At 53.5% G+C, this 25,298-nt stretch overlaps 1 protein-coding gene across 1 annotated transcript; it reads right to left on the bottom strand.

The window, feature by feature from the left end:
* Positions 1-7,745: 7,745 nt before the first annotated feature.
* Positions 7,746-24,451, bottom strand: SLC4A1 (solute carrier family 4 member 1 (Diego blood group)). Its single transcript, XM_003805872.6, has 19 exons — positions 23,108-24,451; positions 22,865-22,982; positions 21,806-21,867; positions 20,866-21,046; positions 20,635-20,770; positions 20,040-20,163; positions 19,728-19,812; positions 19,394-19,575; positions 18,644-18,854; positions 18,199-18,411; positions 17,872-18,020; positions 17,563-17,757; positions 15,877-16,050; positions 15,412-15,501; positions 14,702-14,868; positions 13,326-13,579; positions 11,652-11,821; positions 11,392-11,565; positions 7,746-10,771 (listed from the first exon to the last, which is right to left on the bottom strand). The coding sequence occupies exons 1-19, from the start codon at positions 23,480-23,482 to the stop codon at positions 10,691-10,693; spliced, it is 3,141 nt and encodes a 1,046-aa protein (XP_003805920.4). The 5' UTR covers positions 23,483-24,451; the 3' UTR covers positions 7,746-10,690.
* Between the last annotated feature and the right edge of the window lie 847 nt (positions 24,452-25,298).

Below are 25,298 nucleotides of genomic sequence, written 5' to 3'. Positions count from 1 at the left end.
TCCCAGCTACTCAGGAGGCTGAAGCAGGAGAATTGCTTGAACCCAGGAGGCGGAGGTTGCAGTGAGCTGAGATAGCGCCACTGCACTCCAGCCTGGGCGACAGAGCGAGAGATGATAGGGATCTTGAGGGCCGCCCTCATGAATGGATTAATTCATTCATAATTAATGGTTAGAGGGGAACTGATAGCTTTATAAGAAGAAGATAAACCTGAATTAGCATGTTAGCAAGCTCAGTCCCCTGACCATGTGATGTGATGCCCTGCATGGCCACAGGGCACCACAGAGAGTTTCCAAGTTCCAGGCTCTGCCTCTCTCCAACAAAGAGGAGTGGGGTTCCTATCCCTGGTTCTTACCCTTCAAGACCTCTCCCAAGTTTCCAACCCCACCCTGGCCTCAACATTGGACTTAGGGTGCAGTCTTCCCATAAACTGTGCTAGGAACAGGGGGGTCGGGTGTAGGTGGGAGGAGGAAAGAAATGCTCAACCTAAAGTCTCTGCTTCTGGGATCTTCCACTCAGCTGGGAGAGATTAGACGTGCATAAGCAACAAAAATGAAAATAGACAGTGCTGCACAACTTTAAGAATAAATATAGGCCTGCATGGTGGCTCACTCCTGTAGTTCCAGAACTTTGGGAGGCTGAGGTAGGAGGATCTCTTGAGCTCAGGAGTTTGAGATCTGCCTGGGCAACATGGTGAGACTCCATCTCTATAAAAAATACAAAATTTAGCCAGGCGTGGTGGTGTGTGCCTGTAGTCCCAGCTACTCAGGAGGCTGAAGTGGGAGGATCCCTTTAGCGTGGGAGGTAGAGGTTGCAATGAGCCGAGATCACACCATTGCATTCCGGCCTGGGCAAGAGAGCGGCAGAGTGAGATCCTTTCAAAAAAAAAGAATAAATATAAACCTAGGGCTTGGGAGACCAGTAGTGGGAGCCCTCATGGACATAAAGGATAAAGGAAGAGGTAGCATTCCAGCCTCAGCCTTTGGACTTGTTAGGGTAGATGGTCTTTCTCATTAAAATAAGACCAGGCACGGTGGCTCATGCCTGTAATCCCAGCACTTTGGGAGGCCAGGGTGGGTGGATCACTTGAGGTCAGGTGTTCGTGACCAGCCTGGCCAACATGGTGAAAGCCTGTCTCTACTAAAAAAAATACAAAAATTAGCCGGGTATGGTGGCGGTCGCCTGTAGTCCCAGCTACTTGGGAGGCTGAGGCATGAGAATTGCTTGAACCTGGGAAATGGAGGTTGCAGTGAGCTGAGATCGCACCTCTGCACTCCAGTCTGGGCGACAGAGCGAAACTGTTTCAAATGAAAAAAAAAAAAAAAAAGATGTGCCAACAACATTAAAAACATTCAAGCAATCTCAATTAAATTTCCAATTGAATTTTTTGGAAGACTACAATAAGCGTAAGAATAAGGCCCTCATTATAGCTAAATTATCTTTATGAAAAAGAGAGGCGTTTGGTTGGAGACATTTTAGTCTGCTTTGAATATCCCTGGCTTCTTCCCGTTTTGGGGCCTCTTTGAAGTTAGGCAGGGCCACATGACTAGTTCTGGTCAATGGGCTGTAAGCACAGTGACTTTGTCATTGCCCAGCTCAGGCATTTAAGAGCTTGTGTGAATCCTCCAGCCCTTTCTTCTTCTGCCAAAGTGACCTGGAAGTCATATATTTCAGTTTCGCCACAGATATAATCAGCTTGGATTCATGAACCCCGCATGAAGGAAGCTGCCACGGAGAAATGCAGTGGATCTTGTGTAAGTGGGAGATAAAGATTCATGGATTAAGCCACTGAGATTTGGGGTTATTGCCACAAGATAATCTACTCTATCCTAATACAAGGAGGACTTGGTCTACCAGATATTAAGGCATTCTCTAAAACTTTAATAATAAAAAAGAGCCGTGAAATAGTCTGAAGAAACACAATGGAGAAGACAGAGACAGGACTCCATATATGAGATCTTTTTTTTTTTTTGAGAAGGAGTTTTGCTCTTGTTGCCCAGGCTGGAGTGCAATGGTGTGATCTTGGCTCACTGCAACCTCTGCCTCCCGGGTTCAAGTGATTCTCCTGCCTCAGCCTCCTGAGTAGCTGGGACTACAGGTGCCCGCCATCACACCCAGCTAATTTTTGTATTTTTAGTAGAGACGGGGTTTCACCATATTGGCCAGGCTGGTCTCGAGTTCCTGACCTCGTGATCCGCCCGCCTCGGCCTCCCAAAGTGGTGGGATTACAGGCGTGAGCCACCGCGACCGGAGAGATGTAGGGCTTTTTTTTTTTTTTTTTTTTTTTTGGTGGGGGAGGGAGTTTCGCTCTTATTGCCCAGGCTGGAGTGCAGTGGCGCCATCTTGGCTCACCGCAACCTCCGCCTCCCCGGTTCAAGCGATTCTCCTGCCTCAGCCTCCCGAATAACTGGGATTACAGGCATGCACCACCACGCCCAGCTAATTATATATATATATTTTTTGTTTGTTTGTTTGTTTGTTTTGAGACAGAGTCTCGCTCTGTCACCCAGGCTGTAGTGCAGTGGCACGATCTCGGCTCACTGAAAGCTCTGCCTCCCGGGTTCACGCCATTCTCTTGCCTCAGCCTCCTGAGTAGCTGGGACTACAGGCGCCTGCCACCACGCCCCCTACCACCACGCCCCGCTAATTTTTTGTATTTTTAGTAGAGACGGGGTTTCACCGTGTTAGCCAGGATGGTCTCAATCTCCTGACGTCGTGATCCGCCCGCCTTGGCCTCCCAAAGTGCTGGGATTACAGGCGTGAGCCACCGCGCCTGGCCTAATTTTGTATTTTTAGTAGATACGGGGTTTCTCCATGTCGGTCAGGCTGGTCTTGAACTTCCGACCTCAGGTGATCTGCCCACCTCGGCCTCCCAAAGTTCTGGATTACAGGCATGAGCCATTGCGCCAGCCAAGAGGTAGGGCTCTTAAGAGATGATTGGGTCATGAAGGCTCTGCCTTCATGAATGGACTGATCCATTCATGGATTAATGAATTAATGGATTAATGGATTAGTGAGTTATCATGGGAGGGGAACTGGTGGCTTTGTAAAAAAAGAAAGGCCAGGCGTGGTGGCTCATGCCTGTAATCCCCAGCACTTTGGGAGGCCGAGGTGGGAGGATCGCTTGAGCCAAGGAGTTGGAGAGCAGCCTGGGCAACATGGCAAGACCCTATCTTTACAAAAAAATTTTAGTTGGGCATGGTGGCACGTGCCTGTGGTCCCAGCTACCAGGGAGGCTGAGGTGGGAGGATCCCTTGAGCCTGGGAGGTGAAGGCTGCAATGAGCTGTGATTGTGCCACTGTACTCCAGCCTGGGTGAGAGTGAGAGCCCATCTCAAAAAAAAAAAAAAAAAAAAAAAAAAAAAAAAAAAAGAAAAGAAAAAGAAACGAAGAAAAAGAGGAACCAACAGATCAAGATCTAGAACATAATGCTGATTATGTATAGAAATACACACACGTGACAAACCAAGTGTAAAGGTACATTTTGAGACAATTTAGAGATGTTGGTTATGGATTAGATATGAGATGATATGAAGGTATTACTGCTAATTTTGTTGGGTGTGATAGCATTGTGGTTAGGTTCAATGATGGGGGGATGCATAGCTAAAGAATATAGGGGTGAGGCCGGGTGCGGTGGCTCATGCCTGTAATCCAGCCCTTCGGGAGGCTGAGGTGGGCGGATCACAAGGTCAGGAGATCGAGACCATCCTGGCTAACAGGGTGAAACCCTGCCTCTACTAAAAATACAAAAAATTAGCTGGGCGTGGTGGCGAGCGCCTGTAGTCCCAGCTACTCGGGAGGCTGAGGCAGGAGAATGGTGTGAACCTGGGAGGCAGAGCTTGCAGTGAGCCAAGATCATGCCACTGCACTCCAGCCTGGGTGACAGAGCGAGACTGTCTCCAAAAAAAAAAAAAAAAAAAAAAGAATATAGGGGTGAAATGGCATCAAGTATGGGATTTAAAGTATTTCAGCAAAGGGCAAAAAGAGGAAGATAAAGCAAATGTATTTTCGGCAAAGATTTAAGCAAGATTTCAAGGCGTAATTTTGATAATTTTTGTTTTTATTTTATCATTATTATTATTATTATTATTTTTGACAGAGTCTCACTCTGTCGCCCAGGATGGAGTGCAGTGGTGCCATCTTGGCTCACTGCAGCCTCTGCCTCCTGGGTTCAAGGGATTCTCCTGCCTCAGCCTCCCGAGTAGCTGGGATTACGGGCACATGCAACCACACCCAACTAATTTTTTTTTTTTTTTTGAGACAGAGTCTTGCTCTGTCGCCCAGGCCAGAGTGCAATGGCACGATCTTGGCTCACTGCAACCTCTGACTCCTGGGTTCAAGCGATTCTCCTGCCTCAGCCTCCCGAGTAGCTGGGACTACAGGCACGTGCCACCACACCCAGCTAATTTTTGTATTTTTAGTAGAGATGGGGTTTCACCATGCTGGCCAGATAGTCTTGATCTCTTGACCTTGTGATCCGCCTGCCTCGGCCTCCCAAAGTGCTGGGATTACAGGCGTGAGCCACCGTGCCCCGCCTAATTTTTGTATTTTTTAGTAGAGACGGGGTTTTGCCATTTTGGCCAGGCTGGTCTTGAATTCCTGACCTCAAGTGATCCTCCTGCATCACCCTCCCAAAGTGCTGGGATTACAATGTGAGCCACCGCGCCTGACCTATTTTAGTATTATTTTTTAAGAGAATAAGTTTGGCCCTGTTGTCCAGGCTGGCATGCAGTGGCATGATCTTAGCTCACTGCAGCCTTGAACTCCTGGGCTCAAGCGATCCTCCCTCCTCAACCTCCCACAGTGCTGGGATTACAGACATTAGCCACCATGCCCAGCTGATAATTTCTGAATTTGACAAATGAGTATATTGGGATTCATTCTCTACTTTTCTGTATAAAAATTTTCATAATAAAATTTAAAACAACAACAGTGACACATATTTTCAAGAACCCATTCATATAAAAAGAAACAAATTAAACAAGTTAGAATGGTTGCTGTGGAGGGGGAAGAAAATAGGAGTAGGGAATGAAGACAAAAGAGAAGGAGCAGGCCGGGTGTGGTGGCTCACTCCTGTAATCCAGGCACTTTGGGAGAACGAGGCAGGAGGATCACTTGAGGTCAGTCAGGAGTTCGAGACCAGCCTAGGCAACATGGTGAAAACCCATCTGTACTAAAAAATGCAAAAATTAGCCCGGCATGGTGGCAGGCGCCTGTGATCCCAGTTTCTCAGGAGGCTGAGGCAGGAGAATCACTTAAACCCAGGAGGCAGAGGTTGCAGTGAGCCAAGATCGTGCCACTGCACTCCAGCCTGGGTGATAGAGCAAGACTCTGTCTCAAAAAAAAAAAAAAAAGAAAGAAAGAGGGCTGGGCACGGTGGCTCATGCCTGTAATCCCAGCACTTTGGGAGGCCGAGGTGGGCAGATCACAAGGTCAGGAGATCAAGACCATCTAGCTAACACGGTAAAACCCCGTCTCTACTAAAAATACAAAAAATTAGCCGGGTGTGGGGGCGGGTGCCTGTAGTCCCAGCTACTCAGGAGGCTGAGGCAGGAGAATGGCATGAATCCGGGAAGTGGAGCTTGCAGTGAGCTGAGATCGTGCCACTGCACTCCAGCCTGGGCAGCAGAGCGAGACTCCGTCTCAAAAAAAAAAAAAAAAAAAAAAAAAGGATGAAGAAAAGAAGAAATGAGAAAAGAAGGAACGGAAACAAGAACAGTTGATGATAACCTGCCCTGACCTCAGGAGGATGACTAATTTAACCCTCTGCACCTAAAGTCCACAAGAAGGAGAAAAATAAAATGATATCTCCTATAACTCTACCGTGGTGGCATTTTAACTTTCTGTCTAAGCCTCGAACCCTCACTCCTGTGCACCCTACTGTATGTTTCTATGAGGCTGTCACCATGAGGAACACATCACTATGAATTTTTGCCTACAAAAATGCAGCACTGGGCTGGGACTTCTGGATATAGGATATCATTTTATCCTCTTAACAACATTGTGAGGTGAGTATCACTATCTCTATTTTACAGATGCCTTTAACCTCAGAGATCAGGTTATTCATCCAACTCCTACTATTAATAAATCACAAAGCTGGCACTTTGGGAGGCCAAGGTGGGATGATTGCTTGAGGCCAGGAATTCAAAACCAGCCTAGGCAACATAATGAGACCTCATCTATACAAAACAAAATGAAAAAACAAATCACAAAGCTGGTATTCCAAACACCTTGGCCTCAAAGGCCCAGGGTCATGTGATGCCATTAAGTCGATCCAATAGCTTCCTCATAATTATTAAGGTCTGCCTAGTGGTCCATTCTATTGATGGAGGGTAATTTACTGTAATTTACTAACTGCTGTCCTATTTCTGAGTATTTGGGCTCTTTCTAGCTTTCTGCTCACATAGATAGTCCTCTAAATTATCTTCAGGCCCAGAGCTTTTTGAGTCTGTTGAATTACTTCCTTATCAGGGTGGGGTTCCTTTGTGTTCACACACAAATGTTGACCTCATTACAGTAGTTCATTCTCGTTGACATGGTTTTCACAAAAGAGTTGAATGGGCAAGCAGGAGTTAAAACCCAGGGACTGGCCAGGTGCGGTGGCTCACGCCTGTAATCCCAGCACTGTGGGAGGCCCAGGCGGGTGGATCACGTGAGGTCAGGAGTTCCGGACCAGCCTGGCCAACATGGTGAAACCCTGTCTCTACTAAAAGTACAAAAATTAACCACGGTGGTGGCTTGCACCTGTAATCCCAGCTACCCGGGAGGCTGAGGCAGGAGAATCTCTTGAACCCAGGAGGTGGAGGTTGCAGTGAGCTGAGATCGTGCCGCTGCACTCCAGCCTGGGCCACAAGAGCGAAACTCTGTCTCAAAAAAAAAAAAAAAACAAAAAAGAAAACTCCCCAAAAAACCCAGAGACTCTGTGTGTGTGTGTCTGTGTGTTGGGGGATGGGGGATCATGTGAGGTACAGGAAGTTGGGGTAGTGTGAGGCCTCCGGCCAGGCAGGAAGTCAGTCTGGGGGGATTCCTGTGTCCCCCACATTTCCCTAATGCCTTCCTGGCCCAAGCTGTTTGGGGTCTAAGGTGCAACAAGGGGAATTAGGCAGGCTGTGGTCCAGCCACTCTCTCTCTGCCCTGATACCCCGCCCCTACCCCAGGCCCCCTCTACTCCCTCAAGAAGGCCTCCGAATCTTCTCTAAGGGTGGGAGGAGTGGGATGGACGAGCAGAAACCTGAAGTCTGCACACCCTCGCTCTGCTCCCTGGCTCTCTGTTCTTAAGGCCCAGCTTCCCGTGCTGGACATCACCTGGGGATCTGGTTAAAATGCAGATTCTTATTTCTCAACTCTGGGGCAGGGCCTGAGCTCCTAGATTACTGGCAAGCTCCCTAGAAATGGCACTGCTGCTGGTCCCAGAGGCCCACTGTGTAGCAATGCCCTAGGGATTCTGGCCAGGGTCCCAGCCTCCCCTGCTGCCCAAGCTCCAGGTAATGTTTCAGAATTGCAATTAAAAACATGGAGAGGGGCTTAAACCTTGGCAGGGGCAGGAAGTGGTCCCCCAAATTGAGGCAGCATTTATTCCCCTAAGTCCAGATATGATGAGCTGGAAAAGGATGGAAAGGATCCTTTTCCAGGCGATGGAAAGGATCTACCAGGAAGAATTAGCCCAGTAGAAAACGGAGGCCCAGAGAGGGGACTGGCTTTTCCCAGGCTGCACAGCCAGCCTGTGGAAGAGGCCTGGGGATGCCGGAGGCCTGAGCTCTCTTCAGGCTTGTCTCATAGCCTGACTTCTGGGTACATGGACGTGGGGAATGGGGGGTCTGGCAAGCCCTGGGGACAGGGCCAGGGCTGTGGGGATCTGCAGCTGCTGTGTGTGGGAGGTGGACGCTGGGACGGCTCTCCCCTGGCAGAGTTAGCTCTCTGGCCCTTTGGCAGCTGCCCTGGCTAGCCTGGGAGGGGTCAGCTGGGGATAGGCAGTAAATATAGATCTAGGGCAGGAAGCCAGGCGGCCCAGCCCTGCACTGACCTCTCATTGGAAGTCTAGGGAGGGCAGATGTCCAGTCCTGGAACCCTCCTCTCCCGGGGTGGGGGACACCCAGCCCAGCAGTACCCTAGAATTGCTGGAAGTGGTTGGGGGTAGGGGACAGAGCCTTCAAAGGGGACCAGGGTGAGGGTAAGCAGAAAGCTGGCCAGGAGACGCTGTGCCTGTGTGGCCACGTGCCCTCTCTGGGCCTCTGTTTTCTTCTCTGGTCATCTCTGTCAAAGGTGCTGTCCAGCTTCCCGCTAAGGGGTCCACTGATCTAAAGGGAATTGGGGGCTCACAAGTATAAGGAGCAGGGGGCAAGGTCCCCTTACAGTCCCTCCTCCCACCCCCACAGGTCTTGCTTATTCAGGAGAGGAAGGAGTCTCAGAGCATAATCTCATCTCTTGCTCCCTACCCAGTCTCTGGGTGCTGGCCTCCCACCCTAGGGCTCAGGGTCACACCTCAGCCTGGCTCCCCTTGCTGCATAGATGCAGCCCTGTGCCAGGCCCGTGCCACACACACCATGCCCACCTAGTTCAGCCAAGACCCCCGGGACCCCCAACTCTGGGAACGGGAATTCAGGCAAGGCAGCCACTCCAGCACAGATACGTTTATTGGCAAAACCTATTCCCAGGCATCAAGGGGAAGGGTGCTAGCAGAGTGAATAATTTTTGTTTTTCACTTTCCTTGGCCATGTTCAAGGAGCAAGGGGAGGGGGAGACAGGGACATCCCAGTCAAGATAAGGAGGATCCCAGCAGCTCCCCTCCGAGGTTGGGCTCTTCACCAACCAAGGCCTTTTCTTGCACTGTCTCCTTTAATCCTTATAACAACACTGCAAGGTAGGTACCATTATCATCCCCATTTTACAGATGAGGAAACTGAACTGTAGCATGGGCGAAGTGGTGAAAGGTGGGTGTCAGCTTTCAGGGACACCTGGAGAGCCTCCCATGGACTGAGCTAGCCTGGGAGGTACAAATAATGTTACTCTATGTTGGGCTGGAACCCCACCACACACACATGTTGAGTCTGTGGCCCCCAAGGCTGATGTTTCCTTCTGTTTTTTTGTTTTTGTTTTTGTTTGTTTGTTTGTTTGTTTTGAGACAGGGTCTTGCTCTGTTGCCCAGGCTGGAGTGCAGTGGTGCAATCTTGGCTCACTGCAACCTCCACCTCCTGGGTTCAGGTGATTCTCTTGCCTCAGCCTTCCAAGTAGCTGGGATTACAGGTGCCTGCCACGACACCCAGTTAATTTTTGTATTTTTAGTAGTAACGGGGTTTCACCACGTTGGCCAGGCTGGTCTCAAACTCCTGACCTCAAATGATCCGCCCAACTTGGCCTCCCAAAGTGCTGGGATTACAAACGTGAGCCACTGCGCCCAGCCACCTCCTCTCTTTTCTACCACTTCCTGATTCTGTTTCCTCCATCTCTCACCACTTCCACGTCTTTCAACTCTTTTTATCTTTTTGTTTTATAAAAAAATAAATTTGCCCATGTTCTTGGAGAGCCTGCTGTCTCCTACCCCAATTGGTCAGATCTGGGTTCTCCCCAAGATTCAGTTTAGATGGAGTTGAGGATAATGGCTCTCAAATGAGGGGCCTGAAGGTGTGTGTGAAGCCAAACTATGTTGAAAACTCTTAGAAAATACGCAATTAATAAATTACAAACCCCCTCACTGTCCCGCCCCTACCTTCCCACCCTCCCCCACTCCCTATCCAAATGTAGAATCAACTGTACCTTGCCCCCCACCCCCACCCCAGGGCAGGGCTTGTCTCAGTCCCCTCGGAGTCCACTGACTCCAGGGCCCTCAGTAAATGTTTGTGGAATGAATGAATGAGTGAACTAATGAGTGTTTGGAGGGAGGAACCAAACACTTAGGAGGCCTGGGTCCCAGGCCCAATCCCTGGATCATCCTTGCCTGTACCTTGTCCTCACCAGGACGCCTCTCTCTGGGCCCAGAGAAGAGGGTCTCAAGGTAGGGGCTGGGAGCAGAGTGGGGAAGGGAGGAGTCACAGGGGAAGGGAAAGTGGACGCATGACTGACAGAGGACAGAGCTCGGACCTTGAAATCAGAAGGCCTGGTTCAAATCCCAGCTGCACGGCTCAGTTCACATCCCAGCTATGTGACCTTGGGTACGTTCAAAGACAAATGATGACTGCTATAGAACAGTCCCTGTGGAGTTTACAAAGCCCTATTTTACATGTATCTTTGGTCCTCAGTAACCATCCTGTAATGTGGGTATTATCATCAATATACCCATTTTACAGAAGAGGAAATATAGGCTGGAAAGGTCAAGGGACTTGCCCAAGGTCACACAGCAAGCACCCCACCCGCTCACCCACCTCCTGCCTTTGCTTCTACCCCTGCCTGTGCTGGGAAGAGGGAGGGCTCAGATCTAAGTCTTCCAGCACGGGATCCCCAGTGAAAGTGTGGCAACAGGAGGGACTGTGCAACAAACCCCCTAATGTGGGACCCATCGGCCATCTCCAGCCAGAAAAGCCAGGCTACCCTTTGTGGAAGGTCTCCTCGACACGCCTTCCTTCCCCACCCACAGCCCTGGGGCCTCAGCTGCTGCTCCAGGAGGATCCTGGAGTCCATGAGGTGCCCATGAACTGCTTTTCCTTGGAAGGTGGGGATGTGGAATGGTGGGGGAGGGTCTAGGGCCTGGGCCCGCCCCTCACACAGGCATGGCCACTTCGTCGTATTCATCCCGACCTTCCTCCTCATCAAAGGTTGCCTTGGCATCATCAGCATCCAGCTGGAGGGGAGGGACAGGAGAGAGACAGGGTGAGAGACCCTGGGGCCAGAAGAGCCCTCCCCGGGCATGAAAGGCACCTCTGGAGTTAGGAGAGGGTCTGGCTGTCTTGAACCTTGGACCAGTCCTGTTTTATCTCCCCAGCAACTAGGACTGGCCTAAATGAGTCGTTGTCAAAGTGAGAGGCAACCCCGGGGATGTGGACCCTGGCAGGGGAGGGCCTGCAGAGGGTGAGCAGGGGACCTTTTCACCAGGGCGGCCCCACAGTGACCTGAGTCACCCTGTGGAAGAATCCTATTAGAGGAGTGACTCTGTCCCAAATGACTCGGAAGACTGCAGGACTTGCTGCTTAGGGGTCCAGCTCACTCACAGCACACCCTGTCTGCCTCTTGACGCTCTCCCCAGTCGTGCCATCATTCCCCCCTTTACAGGCGAGCAAAGTGAAGACACAGAGAAACAAGGCCCCGTGCTCCAGATCATATGCTAGGACACAGCAGGCCAGAACCTGGACACCAGCCCTAGCCCCAGACTTTACCCATGACTCTGTCCTGCCTGCCCTAGTTCTGAGACGCGCCCCTCGCATGCTCCCAGCTCTTGTGCCCCAGGCCCAGGCAGCCACTCACACACTGAAGCTCCAGGTTCCTGAAGATGAGCGGCAGCAGGATGCGCCGCAGCGGCACAGTGAGGATGAGGACGAAGGGCAGGGCCAGGGAGGCCGGCGTGGACTTCACCACCCACAGCACTGCCAGGCAGATGATCTGGATGCCCGTGAACAAGTGCATGCGCCAGGTCTTCACCTGCAGGCGGAGGCTAGGGTCAGTGCCTATCACACCCCAGCACCCTCTACCACCCCAGGCTGGTCAACCAGAAAAGGGTCCTGTACCCGCTTGACGTAGGGCACATCTGGGTGATACTTGGGTGGCTTGAACAGAAGCAAGATGCGGTCAAAGAGCTGGATGCCGCTGAGCGACGTGACCCCCATGTAGAGGAAGATGCCAAACAGTACAGCCAGGGGGATGCGGGACAGGATGGGCTCCATGAGGATGGACAGGCCTGTGGGGGAGCCGCACACTCTCAGCCCAGGTTGCCCGAGGCCTGGCACCAGTGGGGGGTCAGGCCCCTATCTGGGGCTGGGAATAAAACACAGGCACCATATGGAGCCATTTCTTTTTTCCTTTTCTTTTCTTTTCTTTTTTTTTTTTTGAGACAGGATCTCGTTCTGTCACCCAAGCCAGAGTGCAGTAGTGTGATCTCGGCTCACAACAGACTTAACCTCCTGATCCCAAGTGATCCTCCTGCTTCAGTGTCCCTAGTTGCTGGAACTACAGGCACATACAACCACACCTGGATCATTTTTTTTTTTTTAATTTTTAGTAGAGACAAGGTCTCACTATGTTGCCCAGGCTAGTCTTGAACTCCTGGGCTCAAGTGATTCTCCTGCCTTGTTCTCCCAAAGTGTTGAGATCCCACGCCTGGCCTGGAGCTATTCCTATGGGTTTTTTTTTTTTTTTTTTTTTTTGAGGCGGAGTCTCGCTCTGTTGCCCAGGCTGGAGTGCAGTGGTGCAATCTCAGCTCACTTCAACCTCCGCCTCCTGGGTTCAAGCAATTCTCCTGCCTCAGCCTCCCAAGTAGCTGGGATTATAGGCGTGCAACACCACGCCCAGCTGATTTTGTAATTTTAGTAGAGACGTGGTTTCACCATGTTGGACAGGGTGACCCACCTGCCTCAGTCTCCCAAAGTGCTGGGATTACAGGCGTGAGCCACCACCCCCGGCCTCTATCGGTCCTTTTTATAGGTATTACCCCAATTTTACAGATGAGGAAACAGGCTCAGAGAGGTAAACAACCTGCCTAAGGCCACACAGCTGGCAGGGAGTCAAAGCCCTGCCTGCCTGACTTAAGCCCACTCCCTTAACCTAATGAGGGTCACAGAGGTCAAACACACACACCTTTCTCCTCACCCCAGCCCAGAATGCCATCAACTGCCTCCTTTAAGAATTTTCCCTGACCTCTCCATCTGCAACCATGGCACTGCCCACACCGAACCCAGCTCGACTCTTGGCTGCTCCAGAACTGAAATCAACCCCAGTGACCCTTCTTTCTTCTCCCCCATATCCCTGGACTATGCCTAGAGCACCGCCCCTTGTATCAGTCATGGAGCAGCTGAGCTGGAAGAGAACTGGGGGACATCTGTTGAACCCTCCAACTGTGCAGACAGGGAAACTGAGACCTAGAGACAAGGAGGGATACTGGGTTAGCAGCAGGGCAGGGCTAGAACCCACAGTTCACTGGACTTTTGTTGGGTAAGTCAGAAGGTGGGGTCTGGTCTGGAGAAGGCCTCGGAGTGGAGCCCCCTTCCTCCCTGCTCAGACGCCCAGCCCAGTGCCTTGGCCTTTCCTCCAGGATCCCCTCGTGTGAGTAGGGGATGCTGGGGAGATGTGGGGAAGTGGTGCAGGATGGGGGAGGCTGGAGGAGGTGCTGGGTCCGAACAGAAAGGGGAAGGGGCCGGGGGTGAGGGGCAGGAGGATGGTGAAGACGCGACCCAGCTTTCACTCACCCACAAGCACAGCGACCAGGAGTCCACTGATCCGCTGCTCTTTGACCTCCTGGATCTGGGCTGCAGCCCCTGGGGTGCTGGCTTTGCCCATGACAGTGAGGGCGTTGGCATGGGTGACGGAACGCACGGTGGTGGCACTGAGCCAGGGCATCCCAAAGAGGGCGGCCACCCCACCCATGCCTACTACCAGCAGCAGGTCCAGGTGGAAGCCGGAGCCCTTGACCATCTTGCGCTCGGGTTTGCTGACAATCAGCCTACGGTAGGGGAAGGCGAGGGGTAAGCAGGGTTCTCCCCTGCCTCCTCCACCCCCTCCTTCCTTCTCCATACTTGGTGTCCTTGTAGCTCAGTTTTGTCTTCTGTGCCCCTCGCTCTTTGAGTTCCTTGCTCCCCTCCCTCCCGCCCCATCTTGAGAATCCAAACTCTTAAGAGCAGAAATGTCTTCACAACATTCCAGGCTGATTCGCAGGCAACGAAGCTTCAGCTTCAGGGAGCTTTGCTTGTACAGGCCCCTCCAAGATCCAGCACCTAATTTTATAGTTGTCATTTTGCATTTTTTTTTCTTTTCTTTTTTTTCCTAGAGTCTTGCTCTGTCGCCCAGGCTGGAGTGCAGTGGTGCGATTTTGGCTCACTGCAACCTCTGCCTCCCGGGTTCAAGTGATTTTCCTGCTTCAGCCTCCCAAGTAGCTGGGACTACGGGCGCATGCCACCACACTCGGTTAATTTTTGTATTTTTAGTAGAAACGGGGTTTCACCATATTAGTCAGGCTGGTCTCAAACTACTGACCTCGTGATCCCCCTGTCTTGGCTTCCCAAAGTGCTAGGATTACAGATGTGAGCCACCTCACCTGGCGCTTTTTTTTTTTTTTTTTTTGAGATGGAGTTTCACTCTCGTTGCCCAAGTTGGAGTGCAATGGCGAGATCTCGGCTCACTGCAACCTCCGCCTCCCTGGTTCAAGCGATTCTCCTGCCTCAGCCTCCCGAGTAGCTGAGATTACAGGCTCGTGCCACCATGCCCGCCTAATTTTTTGTATTTTTAGTAGAAACAGGGCTTCACCATGTTAGCCAAGCTGGTCTCGAACTCCTGACCTCAGGTGATCTGCCCGCCTCGGCCTCTCAAACTGTTGGGATTACGGGCGTGAGCCACCGCGCCCGGCCACGTTTTTTTTTTTCTTAAAAAGAGCTCTCCAAATTATACAACTTCTGGTCCCACAAAACCTGGAACTGCCCCTGGCTTTTCACTATTCCTGTTAGTCGGGAGGGCCACACACCCGCAGGGACTAGCTTGCAATCCTGGGTCTCTTGCCTGCCTGGGAGAATGCCAGGGAAAGGTCCCTGCCTCCCACCCTCCCAGGCCCAGCCCCCACCCTGTCTCTCACGTGGTGATCTGAGACTCCAGGAATATGAGGATGAAGACCAGCAGAGCAGGCAGGGCGGAGGCAAACATCATCCAGATGGGAAACTCGGAACGCAAGCCCAGTGGGTGGATGACCCAGCCCCGGGCTGAGGAGTTGGACACCTTGAAGCCATCAGGCACTGAGAGTTTCTGTGGGAGGGGGTAGCAGGTAAGAATGCCAAGGGCAGGAGGATGGGGAAGGGTGGGAGCAGGAGGAGCCAGGGTCCTAGGGGTCGGGCAGTTAGGTTGGAGGCACTTGGGAACTTACTTATATTGAGCACTTGCTCTGTACCTAATCATTACACTAATCCCTTTACATCCATCTGCTCGTTCCCCACTTTATAGATGAGGAAAGAGAATCAGAGAGGTTATGTAGCTTGCCCCACATCACACAGCTATTTGATGGCAGAGCTGGGATTCATGCCTAGATCTGCCTGGCTCCAAAGAATACTTCTTCCTACTGCTCTGGGTTAAGGAATGAAGGTGGCAACCTGGCCCAGCACCTTGCTTTGGCCACAGGGGTCCTCTGGGGCTGTGAGAAGCACATGGGACTCCAAGAGGAGGCAGGGATGGGTAGAGGCAGTCCCAGCTGGCTTCAGGTTGGGGAAAGCTATTCTAGGGAAGAGGCATGCTGGGGGGTGGAAATGAGGACCTGGGGGGTATCATGGTCTGAGGGCTGGGAGGAGGGGTCACCTGGGTGTAGGTATCCTGAATGAAGAAATCCACCAGGACCATGATCAGGATGGAGATGGGGACCCCGAAGTCCCCGATGACCCGACGCAGCTGGGGGCAGGTGAAAGGACCAGTGGTCAGTGCCCAGTCACTCCCCACCTCCTGCCTTCCTCCTGCCCTATATTCACCCACGGGGCCCTGCTCTTCCAGGGGATCCATCAGCATCTAATGCCCTGTCCTGCACCTCAGCTATGTCTGCCTCCTTTCTTCTTCCCCCAGCAGTTCTCAGGCTGGGCATGCCATGAAAGTGGGAGGGGCTTGCCCATAGAGTGAAACCCTAGGTAAGGATAGGGCCAGGGGAGGTTGGAATTGGGAATGGGAATCTGAAAAAGAAGGGAAGCTAAGGGCACTGAGGAATTTGGAGCGGGGGGCTTTGGGCTGGGATAGGGCAGTGTTGGCAAGGACAGGCGAGGAGGGTATGCTGACCTTGCCAGGGAAATAGGAGCTGTTCTTGAACTTGCGCAGCATCATGGCAAAGAAGAAGGTACCGGCCATGAGCACAAGGGAGAGGAGGGCTGTGTTGGGCAGGGGGCCCTGAGGTTTGGGCACCATCAACACGTTGTAGTTATAAGTCTTCTGTAGTGGGTGGTCCTGGAAGATCTGCAGCAGAAAACCAAGGCATTCTGTTCTCTCCCAGCTTTGGCTTGGGCTGGAAAATACCACCAGCTAACTCTACCCAGCACTACTATCCATTCATCCAGTCATCTATTAATTCATCATCCATCCATTTATCCACCCATCCATCATTCATCTATCCATTATCCATTGATCATCCATTGATTATTCATCCATCCATTCATTATCCATCTACCCATCCATCCACCTACCTATCATCTATCTATCAACCCATTTATCCATCCATTCATCCGTCCATCATCCACCCACTCATTCATCAATCATCCATCCATCCAACCATCCATCCATCCATCCATCCGTCCATCCATTATCCATCTATTCATCCATCCATCCATCTATCTTCTTCCTCAATTGACATGGAAACAGAGGATAAATGGGATTCTACAGCTTGGTTTTCAGGAATGAAGACAGCCTAGGTTTAGGCAGGGAGGGCCATGGAAGGCAATGGGTGTGTGTGCGAGCACACATGTACACCCAGGACCTGGGAGACATGAGAAGGCTGGAGGTCAGGAAACAAGGGTCAGGGAAGTTTCTAACAAGGGGTTAAAAGACCTGGACACAGAAAGACCCTCCATCCAACAGAATCAGGGGACAACACATAGGGCCCACCCTTCTCCCATATAAAATGCAGGTACAAAGGCAAGCAGAGCTTAAGATGATGGGAGCCAAGCCAAGGTGGCTGGGCACTCCATCCACAAGCCCTGCAGCTCTTGAGGACAAGCACAGGGGAGGGAGTGGGGGACTTCAGAGGCTCCAGAGTCCCCCCAGCTCTCACTGTGCATGTACTTTCACATGCTCAGTGTCATGCCCATACTTACCCATTGCTCACATCATGTGTGGTCATGAACTGGACATGTGCAACACAGAGGCACCCTCTCATGCCTCAGCAAGAGTGCTGGCCACAGGCAGCAGGTGCCAACACATATGTGGTCACAGTCAACACAGCTGCACAGTCCTGTGTGCAGATGTGTGACTACACAGACATAGACACATATGTTGACACAGACACATATGTTGTCACAGTCATGTGCACAGTCACATGGTTATGTACACAGGTGAAAGCAAAGACACACAAATGCTGCACAGACACATGTGCGAGGACACAATGGCTCAGTCTTTTTTTTTTTTTTTTTTTTTAGACGGAGTCTTCCTCTGTTGCCCAGGCTGGAGTGTAGTGGCACAATCTCGGCTCACTGCAACCTCCACCTCCCGGGTTCAAGTAGTTCTCCTGCCTCAGCCTCCTGAGTAGCTGGGATTACAGATGCATGCCACCACACCTGGCTGATTTTTGTATTTTTAATAGAGATGGAGTTTCACAATGTTGGTCAGGCTGGTCTTGAACTCCTGATCTCGGGTGATCCACCCACCTCGGCCTCCCAAAGTTCTGAGATTACAGGCCTGAGCCCTCGCGCCTGGCCACTGTCTCAGTCTTATACACAACCTCCCGTGTGCATTAACATCCCCATAGGCCCCCACCTTGATCAGCTTGGAGAAAGTCTCATAGATGAAGATGAGGGAAATGAGGAAGGAGAAGATCTCCTGGGTATAGCGGGAGATGAAGCGGACCAGGAAGCTACCCTCGAAGGCCACCACCAACACCACCAGCAGGATGAGCCAGAAGCCGATCCACACGCGGCCCACGATGTACTCTAGACCGTTGCTCTCACAGAACTGCAGGGTGGTCAGAAGAAGCCGGTCAGTCAAAGGGCCTTGGGGCAAGGCACCATGCATCAGGCAGGTGGTGCGGGGGACATGACAGGGTCAGTGGGGTAAGGACAGAACTACCGAGAAGAAGGCTTCCTCAAACACCAGCAGGGGTCCTGAGAAGCCGACCACAAGCAGGGGCTGAGCCCCCAGCAGGGCGAAGAGAATGCCCTGCACTGCAGTGGAGATCAGCAGCTCCGACACTCCCATCTGGTTCCGGGTCTTTTCTCCTGTGGGTAGAGGTCACAGTGGGATCAAGGTCAGGAGATCATTTCCAGGAGCCCATAGAGCAAGTCATGGTCAGGCTGATGCAGGGGTCTGGAGGGTCAGACAGAGTCAGAAGTTGGGGCTGAGACAGAGGCCAGAGGGTCAGAGGCAAGAGTTAGGGAGACAGGTATTCGCACTGACCCAGGAGGCCACCGAAGGTGATGGCGGGTGACAGGGCAGCAAAGTAGATGAAGATGACGGCAGCCAGGACCTGGGGGCTGAATGCATCTGTGATGTCACTCAGGTAATAGGGGTAGCGGCGCCGGATATCACGCACCAGGCCCCCGAAGAGCTGGCCTGTCTGCTGCAGAGGGTCATCTGGGCCCCTGGGGCCCCCTGGGCCCCCATTTAAGTCTGTGGTGGAGGATAAGAGCATGGTCAGAGGGAGTAGCTGGAGGAAATGAGGGGAAAGGAGACTGGAGGGTGTAGGGGAGATTGTCTGATGGGAATAGGGTGGCCAAGAAGTCTGGAAGATGTGGGCAAAGGGAGCGATGAGAGGGGAACATGTGATGGGAGACAGAGGCTACGCTGAGGTGTCTGGGGGTCGGTGGGGGCTCAGAAAGCCTCAGCTGGGAAGGGCAGGTACCTAGGCCCTTGTAGAAGCTGGAGTCTGGCTTGGCAGGGCTGGACTGATAGCGCCTTCGAAGTAGCTCCCTCTGCACAGGCACCAGACTGAGCAGTGCCTGCTCGGAGGGGGCGTCGGTGGGAGGCAGCACTAGGCTGCAGTCCAGGAAGCCCTCTAGGGAGTGCAGCAGCTCCCCTCGGCTCTGAGCCATGTAGGCATCTATGCGGAACACCTAGGGGCAGGAGACAGGGTCAGGGCTGCCCAGACCTGCGGAGGGAAAGGACCCAGGAGTCCACAGCCAGGGCCTCCAGGAACCAGAACCCCCTCAGGCAGCAGCTCCCATTGCCAGGAACTGCTTTTCCTGCCCGCTCCCACCCCTACTCTCCCCACTAAGAAAGAGCTCTGGGGAGACAGACGGGGGCCCTGGGTGGGGAAAGGAGAAGGAACTAAAGCTAACCTGGTGGGTTAAGCAGACTTGATGAAACTAGAGCTGACTAGGCCCGACCAAGCCAGACCTGACCAGGTGGAACCAGGTCATAGTGAGCTGGACTAGACTAAGCCAGGCCAAAGCCAACCAGACGAGACCAGGCCAGAGCAGGGCCAGACTGCACGCCCCGACTGCCCCCGCCAGGTAGGATAGCAGCAGCTGGATTAGGCTGAATGGGTCAAACCAGTGAACCTAAAGTAACCCAGGCCAGGTTGGAGAGCAGGCCTCAGCCACCATCCAGGTCCCAAGCTTCCCCAGCCCAGCCCTCTCCGGCCCTTCCTCACCCTCTCTGACATGAGGGTGGCAGCAGCCCGGCCAAGCTGGGTGTAATCGATGTGGGGGGCCTCAGGTCCCAGCAACACAAAGAGGAAGCGTATAGGCACCGGCAGCTCCACCACCTCCAGCTCCGCTGCCTCCTGCAGCCTCACAAAGCCCAGCACCGGCTGCTCCAGGAAGTTGGCGCGGCCTGTTAGGGGATGAGAAGATCAGGCCAGGCCGAGGAACCCAGGGTGGGTGTGCTGAAGAGATGGGGCTGCGGGGGTCCAGGCTGAGGGAAAGACAGGCTGAGCCAAGACACGAGGGGTGTGGAGGGCTGAGGGTAGAGATGCCTGTTCTTACCCACTAGCACCAACGTGGCCTCTGAATCCGGGGGAATCTTTTCCAGAATTCCAGATGGTGAGTGCCCTTCTGTGCCCCCATCTCCCTGTGGGAAGGAGGGTGGTGACGGGAGTCCTCGGGCCAGTCTGACCTGGGAGACCTGAGCATCCTCCCCTTCCCATTCTCGCTTCCCAACTCTCCTGGCACCCCCCGGGCGCAGGAGTGCTTCTGGTCCCCTGCTTGTGGTCGGTTTTTCAGGACCCCTGCTGGCGTTTGAGAAAGCTCTCTCCTTGCCCCACCCTGACCCTGACCCTGACCCTGTAACTGACTCACCTGCTCACAGAAGAGCTGTGTCTCCAGTGAGGAGTATTGGGGGAGCAGAGGCTGTGAAGGATCCCCAGAGCGTGTCAGGACTGCAGGCTTCACACCCCGCAGGGCCTCCAGCTCTCCAGCGTGGCTGCAGGACGTACAGGGGACATGGGCTGAGTAAGCTGTTCAGGCTGAACTATCAGTGGTGGGAGGGATCAAGGGCGAACATCAAGGGACTGGGGTAGACATCAAGGGTAGACATCTGGGACTTCCCAGACCAGACCAGAGAGACCCTGGGATGGAAGGAGAATCAGAGCCTCCTCTCCAAGGACGTTGTAGATGTAAGTGGGTGGCCTCTGGAATGACGAGGCGGGATCAAGAGTGGCTACAGAAAAGGGCCTTGCAGGTCTGCCCTCCTGGGGACCAGCAGCCCCCAACTCTGAGCATAGGACATAGCCACCCCTTTCAAGGTGTCAGAGATGGGAGCCATAGTGGAGGAAAGTGGGCCCCTGCCTGGTGAGGGTAGGGCCACCTGGATCCCGGGGGAGAACTTGGGGTAAGTGGGCTGGGGAAATGGGCCCACTGGATATGGAATCCAGGCCCTGGCAGGCAGGGGCACCTGTGTTTGAGCAGCAGGGCCCGGAGCAGCTCCTCTCGGTCCTGAGGCCGGATCTGGTCTTCAAAGATAAACCTGTCTAGCAGTTGGTTGGTCACTCCAGCCAGGGAGGTCTCTTGCAGGTCTAGGAGGACAGTACCTGCAGGCAGTGGAGGAGTGAGCTGGTAGGCTGGGCCACAGCACCCCACAACAATCCTCATCTGCAGAAGGTCCAGAAGGGCCCAGGAGGCTCACCCTTGGTGAAGACTCTATGCAGCTCTAGGAGGCTCCAGAAGGTGAGGTGAGAGAGGTGCGGGCGGCCCCAGGCCCCGTTCTCCCCCAGGTTCTCCTCCAGTCGCACCCAGCGCGCCGCCTCCATCCATCTCAGCTCCTGGTTCTTTTCGTCCATCACCAGCTCCTGCAGCTCCACATAGACCTGTGGCCCCATGCGCCTGAGTTAGTCCATCAGGCATAGTCCAGGGCATAGTGGGTGCTCAGCCGCTCTCGAGAGAGGCTTGTGCTTGTGAGGCTTGGATCCCTGTGCTCAAGGGTCCGTAGGTACGGCTCACACCACTCCCTTATCTCCCAACTTCCTGGCCAGGCCCTTACCCCATTGCAGAAGGCATTTGGAGAACGCTGACCCAAAGGGATGCTGGAGAGGCCACTGGGGAGGGAAAGGAGTGGGAAGCAGAGGCCTGGCGGGCCGAAGCTAAAGGGGACTTTGGAGTCATTGGGTCAGTCTCCAGCCTCTGAGATTGTTCGTGGATGTGCTTCAGCATGTCCCTGGGGCCAGGTGGTTGCTCCAAGGGCCATAGCTGAGGGCCGCCCCAAATTCCTAACCAGTTAGACAGTTCAGTGCCCAGTGGGGACCTGAGGGGCCTGGGCAGAGGAGAACAAGTCTTTAATTCTGTGCTTCCCCAGTGATGCCCGACAGCCCAGCCAGGGCCTGAGGGCCTGGGGACTCAGCCCTTGTCAATCAGGTTATCTCTGCCCAGGGTGCTCCTGGAAAGGGGCCCAGGCCTCCCCATCAGTGGGGCGTCCCTCTCACCTATTTCCTGGGATCCTCACTCCTCTATCTGCTGCAGGGTCTTCCCTAGCCTGAAGCTGCCTCTATCCCCTTGCTCCTCTCTTCCCTGATCAAATGGTGGGTCCCAAAGGCAGCATGGGAAAGAAAGGGGGAGGCTGGGGTCCTCACCTCGTGGATACCCGGGTGAAATGTGGTGCGGTAGTCTGTGGCTGTTGCCTCGGTGTCGTGAGCTGAAAACCAGAGGTCGGTTAGTATTGACCTGACTGTCCCCCACCTGAGGCTCTTCACCATCCACTGTGAGCCTCAGAGACCCAGGCATGGGCAGATGCCCCTCCTTCCCAGTGCCCCTGGGCTGGGCCTCTGGTGCCCCATCCCACACTGGCCACTCAGCAGAATGAGGCTCCCCACACTTGTGTGCTGGGCCTAGCCTTGGGCTCCCTATCTGAGCCTTGTTGAGGACACCCAGGATTCAGCCAGGGAGGCCTAGCCCCTCCGCAGTGATGAAGTGCAGGGACCTCTCCAAGGTGACTGCAGAGCCCTGAGTGGCAAATTTCAGGATCCTCCTAGGACCTCCTCCCTCCCCTGCCACCTCTGAGACCAGACTCCCTTCTCTCCTCCCACCTGCGTCAATGAGCCCGTCAGGTCAGCGCAGTGTCTCACTGAGCTCAGGCACCAGGGTGGGTCAGCCCCTTATATTCCCCACCTCCCACCCTCATTTCCAAGAGGGGCCTCTTAACTTTAATCCCAATCTCCAGCACTTAAGTCCTGTTGACAGTAAACAGGTCCTGCCTGGGGCTCCCCACCTAAGACCTTGGACAGGCCAGGGAAGGCAGGGTGGTTCCTGGTGTCTTTCTACCTAGGAGGTTCCCCACAAGCCCCTCATTTCTCAGGACCTCTTTCCCCAAGAACAAGCCCATTTTCTGGCCTGGAAGCTGGCATTGGATGGGCACAGATGGCATGTGGGCTCATGCCCTTGTCCCAAACGGGCTGCCCGCCCTTCTCACATTGCAGGGGCACTGGATGGGTGACTGCCCCTGCTCTCCCAGCCACCTCCTGTGATCATTTCAAACAAAGCTCTGTTTATCCTTCAATCAGCCAGAATTGAGGGGAGAACGGCCCGTGGTGCTTGGGAGGAGGACTGTGGAGAAGGGGAGAGGACAAGTGCCCCTCCTGTCCCTGTCTAGGGCTCAGCAGCTCATCCCAGCTGAGGGAGGGAGAGGGGCTCACCTGCCGGCTCCTCCATCTGGGGCTCATCTGCTGGCTCCTCCATCTGGGACTTGGGGATGTCTGGGTCTTCATATTCCTCCTGCTCCAGATTCTCCTCCATCATGTCTTCATAATCATCCTGTGGGAAGTGGCCGCTGAGGCTGGGCTGTGAGGGGCTCTTCCACCCCCAGTGAAGATAGGAGTCTAGGACCGGGTCCCCAGAGCCTCCAGGTGGGAGCACTGCTGATGCCAGGGAACACCCACCTGCAGCTCCTCCATGGCGCGGTCCTGAGTGTCCAGTTGTCTACGGTGATCTGAGCCCCCAGCATAACCCGCACCGCGGGTCCCTGCAGCAGAGGGCACAGGCTGAGTGGGGCACAGGGCATCCCAGGGTCTCCTGGTCCTCCTCCAGAGGGGGCCACATGTCAGTGGAGGGGATCCACGTGTTGGAGGTGGTAGGGCCAGAGGAAGGAAGTGTGGAGGGAACGGGAGAACGAGCTGGATTTGCAGGTGTGAGGGTAGATGAGCAGGGACCGGGAGAGAGGGGCAGTGCAGGGAAGAGGTAAGTCTGGCTGGCACCAGCGAAGGATGTTTGGGGAAGATGGGCAAGTGACCCTCAGGTCCATCTCCCTCCTTCATTCTCTAGTCTTCACCTGGCTTCTTTTCTTGCCCATCCCTGGGACTCAGCTAATGCCAGGGGACCTGCTGGTCCCTTCTTCAGGGGGGTTTAGCTCCCCTGAGGGGCTCTAAACACATGCTCTTCTCTCAGAAATAGCTGCTGCCCACTGGGCATGGGCTGCAGCATCCTTGGGAGTGGTCTGCAGGTCTGGACGATGTGGTCCTGCTTCTTTCCCTGACCCCATCTTGCACTCCGTCTCTCTCGCTCTCTCCCCACCTAGCCTATTGGCCTCCTGTGGTTCCTAGAACTCACTAAGCCCTTTCCTGTCCCAGGGCCTTTGCACATCCAGCTATCCATATCCCGGACACCCTCCCCGCAACACCTCAGCCCTTCTCACATCTTGGCCCAAATGTCTCCTCTTCAGAGGCCCTCCCTGGCCACCACCTTGACCCAATCTGTCATCTTCTGGTTTCTTTTCCCTCCCTCCTTCCCTTCCTTCCTTCCTTCCTTTCTTCCTTCCTCCATCCCTGCTTCCTTCCTTCCTTCCTCTCTCTCTCTCTCTTCCTTTTTGAGACAGTCTCACTCTGTCACCCAGGCTTAGAGTGCAGTGGCATGATCATAGTTCACTGCAGCCTTGAACTCCTGGGCCCCAGGGATCCTCCTGGTTCAGCCTCCTGAGTAACTGGAATTATAGGCATGCCACAGTGCCCACGTAATTTAAAAAAAAAAAAAATCTGTGTGTAGAAACAGGGTCTCACTATCTTAGCCTGGGCTGCTGATTTCTTTCTTCTTTTTTATTTTTTTGAGAGAGGGTCTCCCTCTGTTACCCAGGCTAGAATGCAGTGGCATGATTACAGCTCACATCAGCCTCAAACTCCTAGACTTAAGTGATCCTCCCACCTCAGCCTCCAGAGTAGCTGGGACCACAGGCACACACCACCATGCCTGACTAATTTTTAAATGGTTTCTTGGTTGGGCATGGTGGCTCACACCTGTAATCCTAACATTTTGGGAGGCTGAGGCAGGCAGATTGCTTGAGCTCAGGAGTCCGAGACCAACTGGGCAACATAGTGAAACCACGTGTCTACAAAAATACAAAAATTAGCTGGGTAGGGTGACGTATACCTGTAGTCCCAGCTACTTGAGAGGCTGAGGTGGGAGGATTGCCTAAGCCTGGGAGGCAGAGGTTGCAGTGAGCCAAGATGGCACCACTGCACTCCAGCCTGGGTGACAGAGTGAGACTCTTTAGAAGAAAAACAAAACAAAACAAAACAAAAAAACCAATACATGGTTTCTTGATTGATTTGTGTTCATATTGTCTGACAATGCTTTTGGAAGGGAAACTACCTGAGTGCAAAGACCCTGTATGTCTCAATCCCCACGAAATTCCCTACTCCTAGCAGAGTGGCTGTCACATAGTAGGTGCTCAATAAACATTTACTGAATGATTGTAAGAATGGCTCTCTATTGTGGGGTTGGGGCTCTGAGACTGGGGAGCCAGGATGACTAGGCCCCAGCCAAGAGGCCTCTGAGCTCGGGGTCTCAGTTTTCTCAATTGTGTCCCTAGCAGAGAGGAAGGTGTGCCCTCCCCAGGAATGTGAGGGCAGGTCCAAGGGGAGGACAGGGGTCACCTAAGGTGGCCCCAGACTGGGTGTGGAGGTGCCTCTTTTCCCTTCTCGCCCACTACAGCACAAGGCATTGAGGTGACAGGCAATTGGGTCAGTTCAACAAAGGTTCCCACTCTGTGCCTGGCATTGTGTTGAGCACTGGAGGCTGTGGGGAGGGGGTGCCGAGCACTGGGGGCTGTGGGGAGGGGGTGCCGAGCACTGGGGGCTG

The sequence above is a fragment of the Pan paniscus genome, chromosome 19 (genome assembly GCF_029289425.2).
Source record: "Pan paniscus chromosome 19, NHGRI_mPanPan1-v2.0_pri, whole genome shotgun sequence".
Taxonomy (NCBI): domain Eukaryota; kingdom Metazoa; phylum Chordata; class Mammalia; order Primates; family Hominidae; genus Pan; species Pan paniscus.
This window is presented reverse-complemented; position numbering and strand designations above follow the sequence as displayed.

Coding starts and splice junctions, on each gene's coding strand:
- SLC4A1 (XM_003805872.6), bottom strand. CDS start 23,482: ATGAAGGAGGGAGATGGACCTGAGGGTCACTTGCCCATCTTCCCCAAA. Junction 18,412..18,643: donor CAGCTTCTACAAGGGCCTAG/GTACCTGCCCTT, acceptor CCTCCACCACAG/ACTTAAATGGGGGCCCAGGG. Junction 13,580..14,701: donor CTGGAGTCTCAGATCACCAC/GTGAGAGACAGG, acceptor CCCCTACCGTAG/GCTGATTGTCAGCAAACCCG.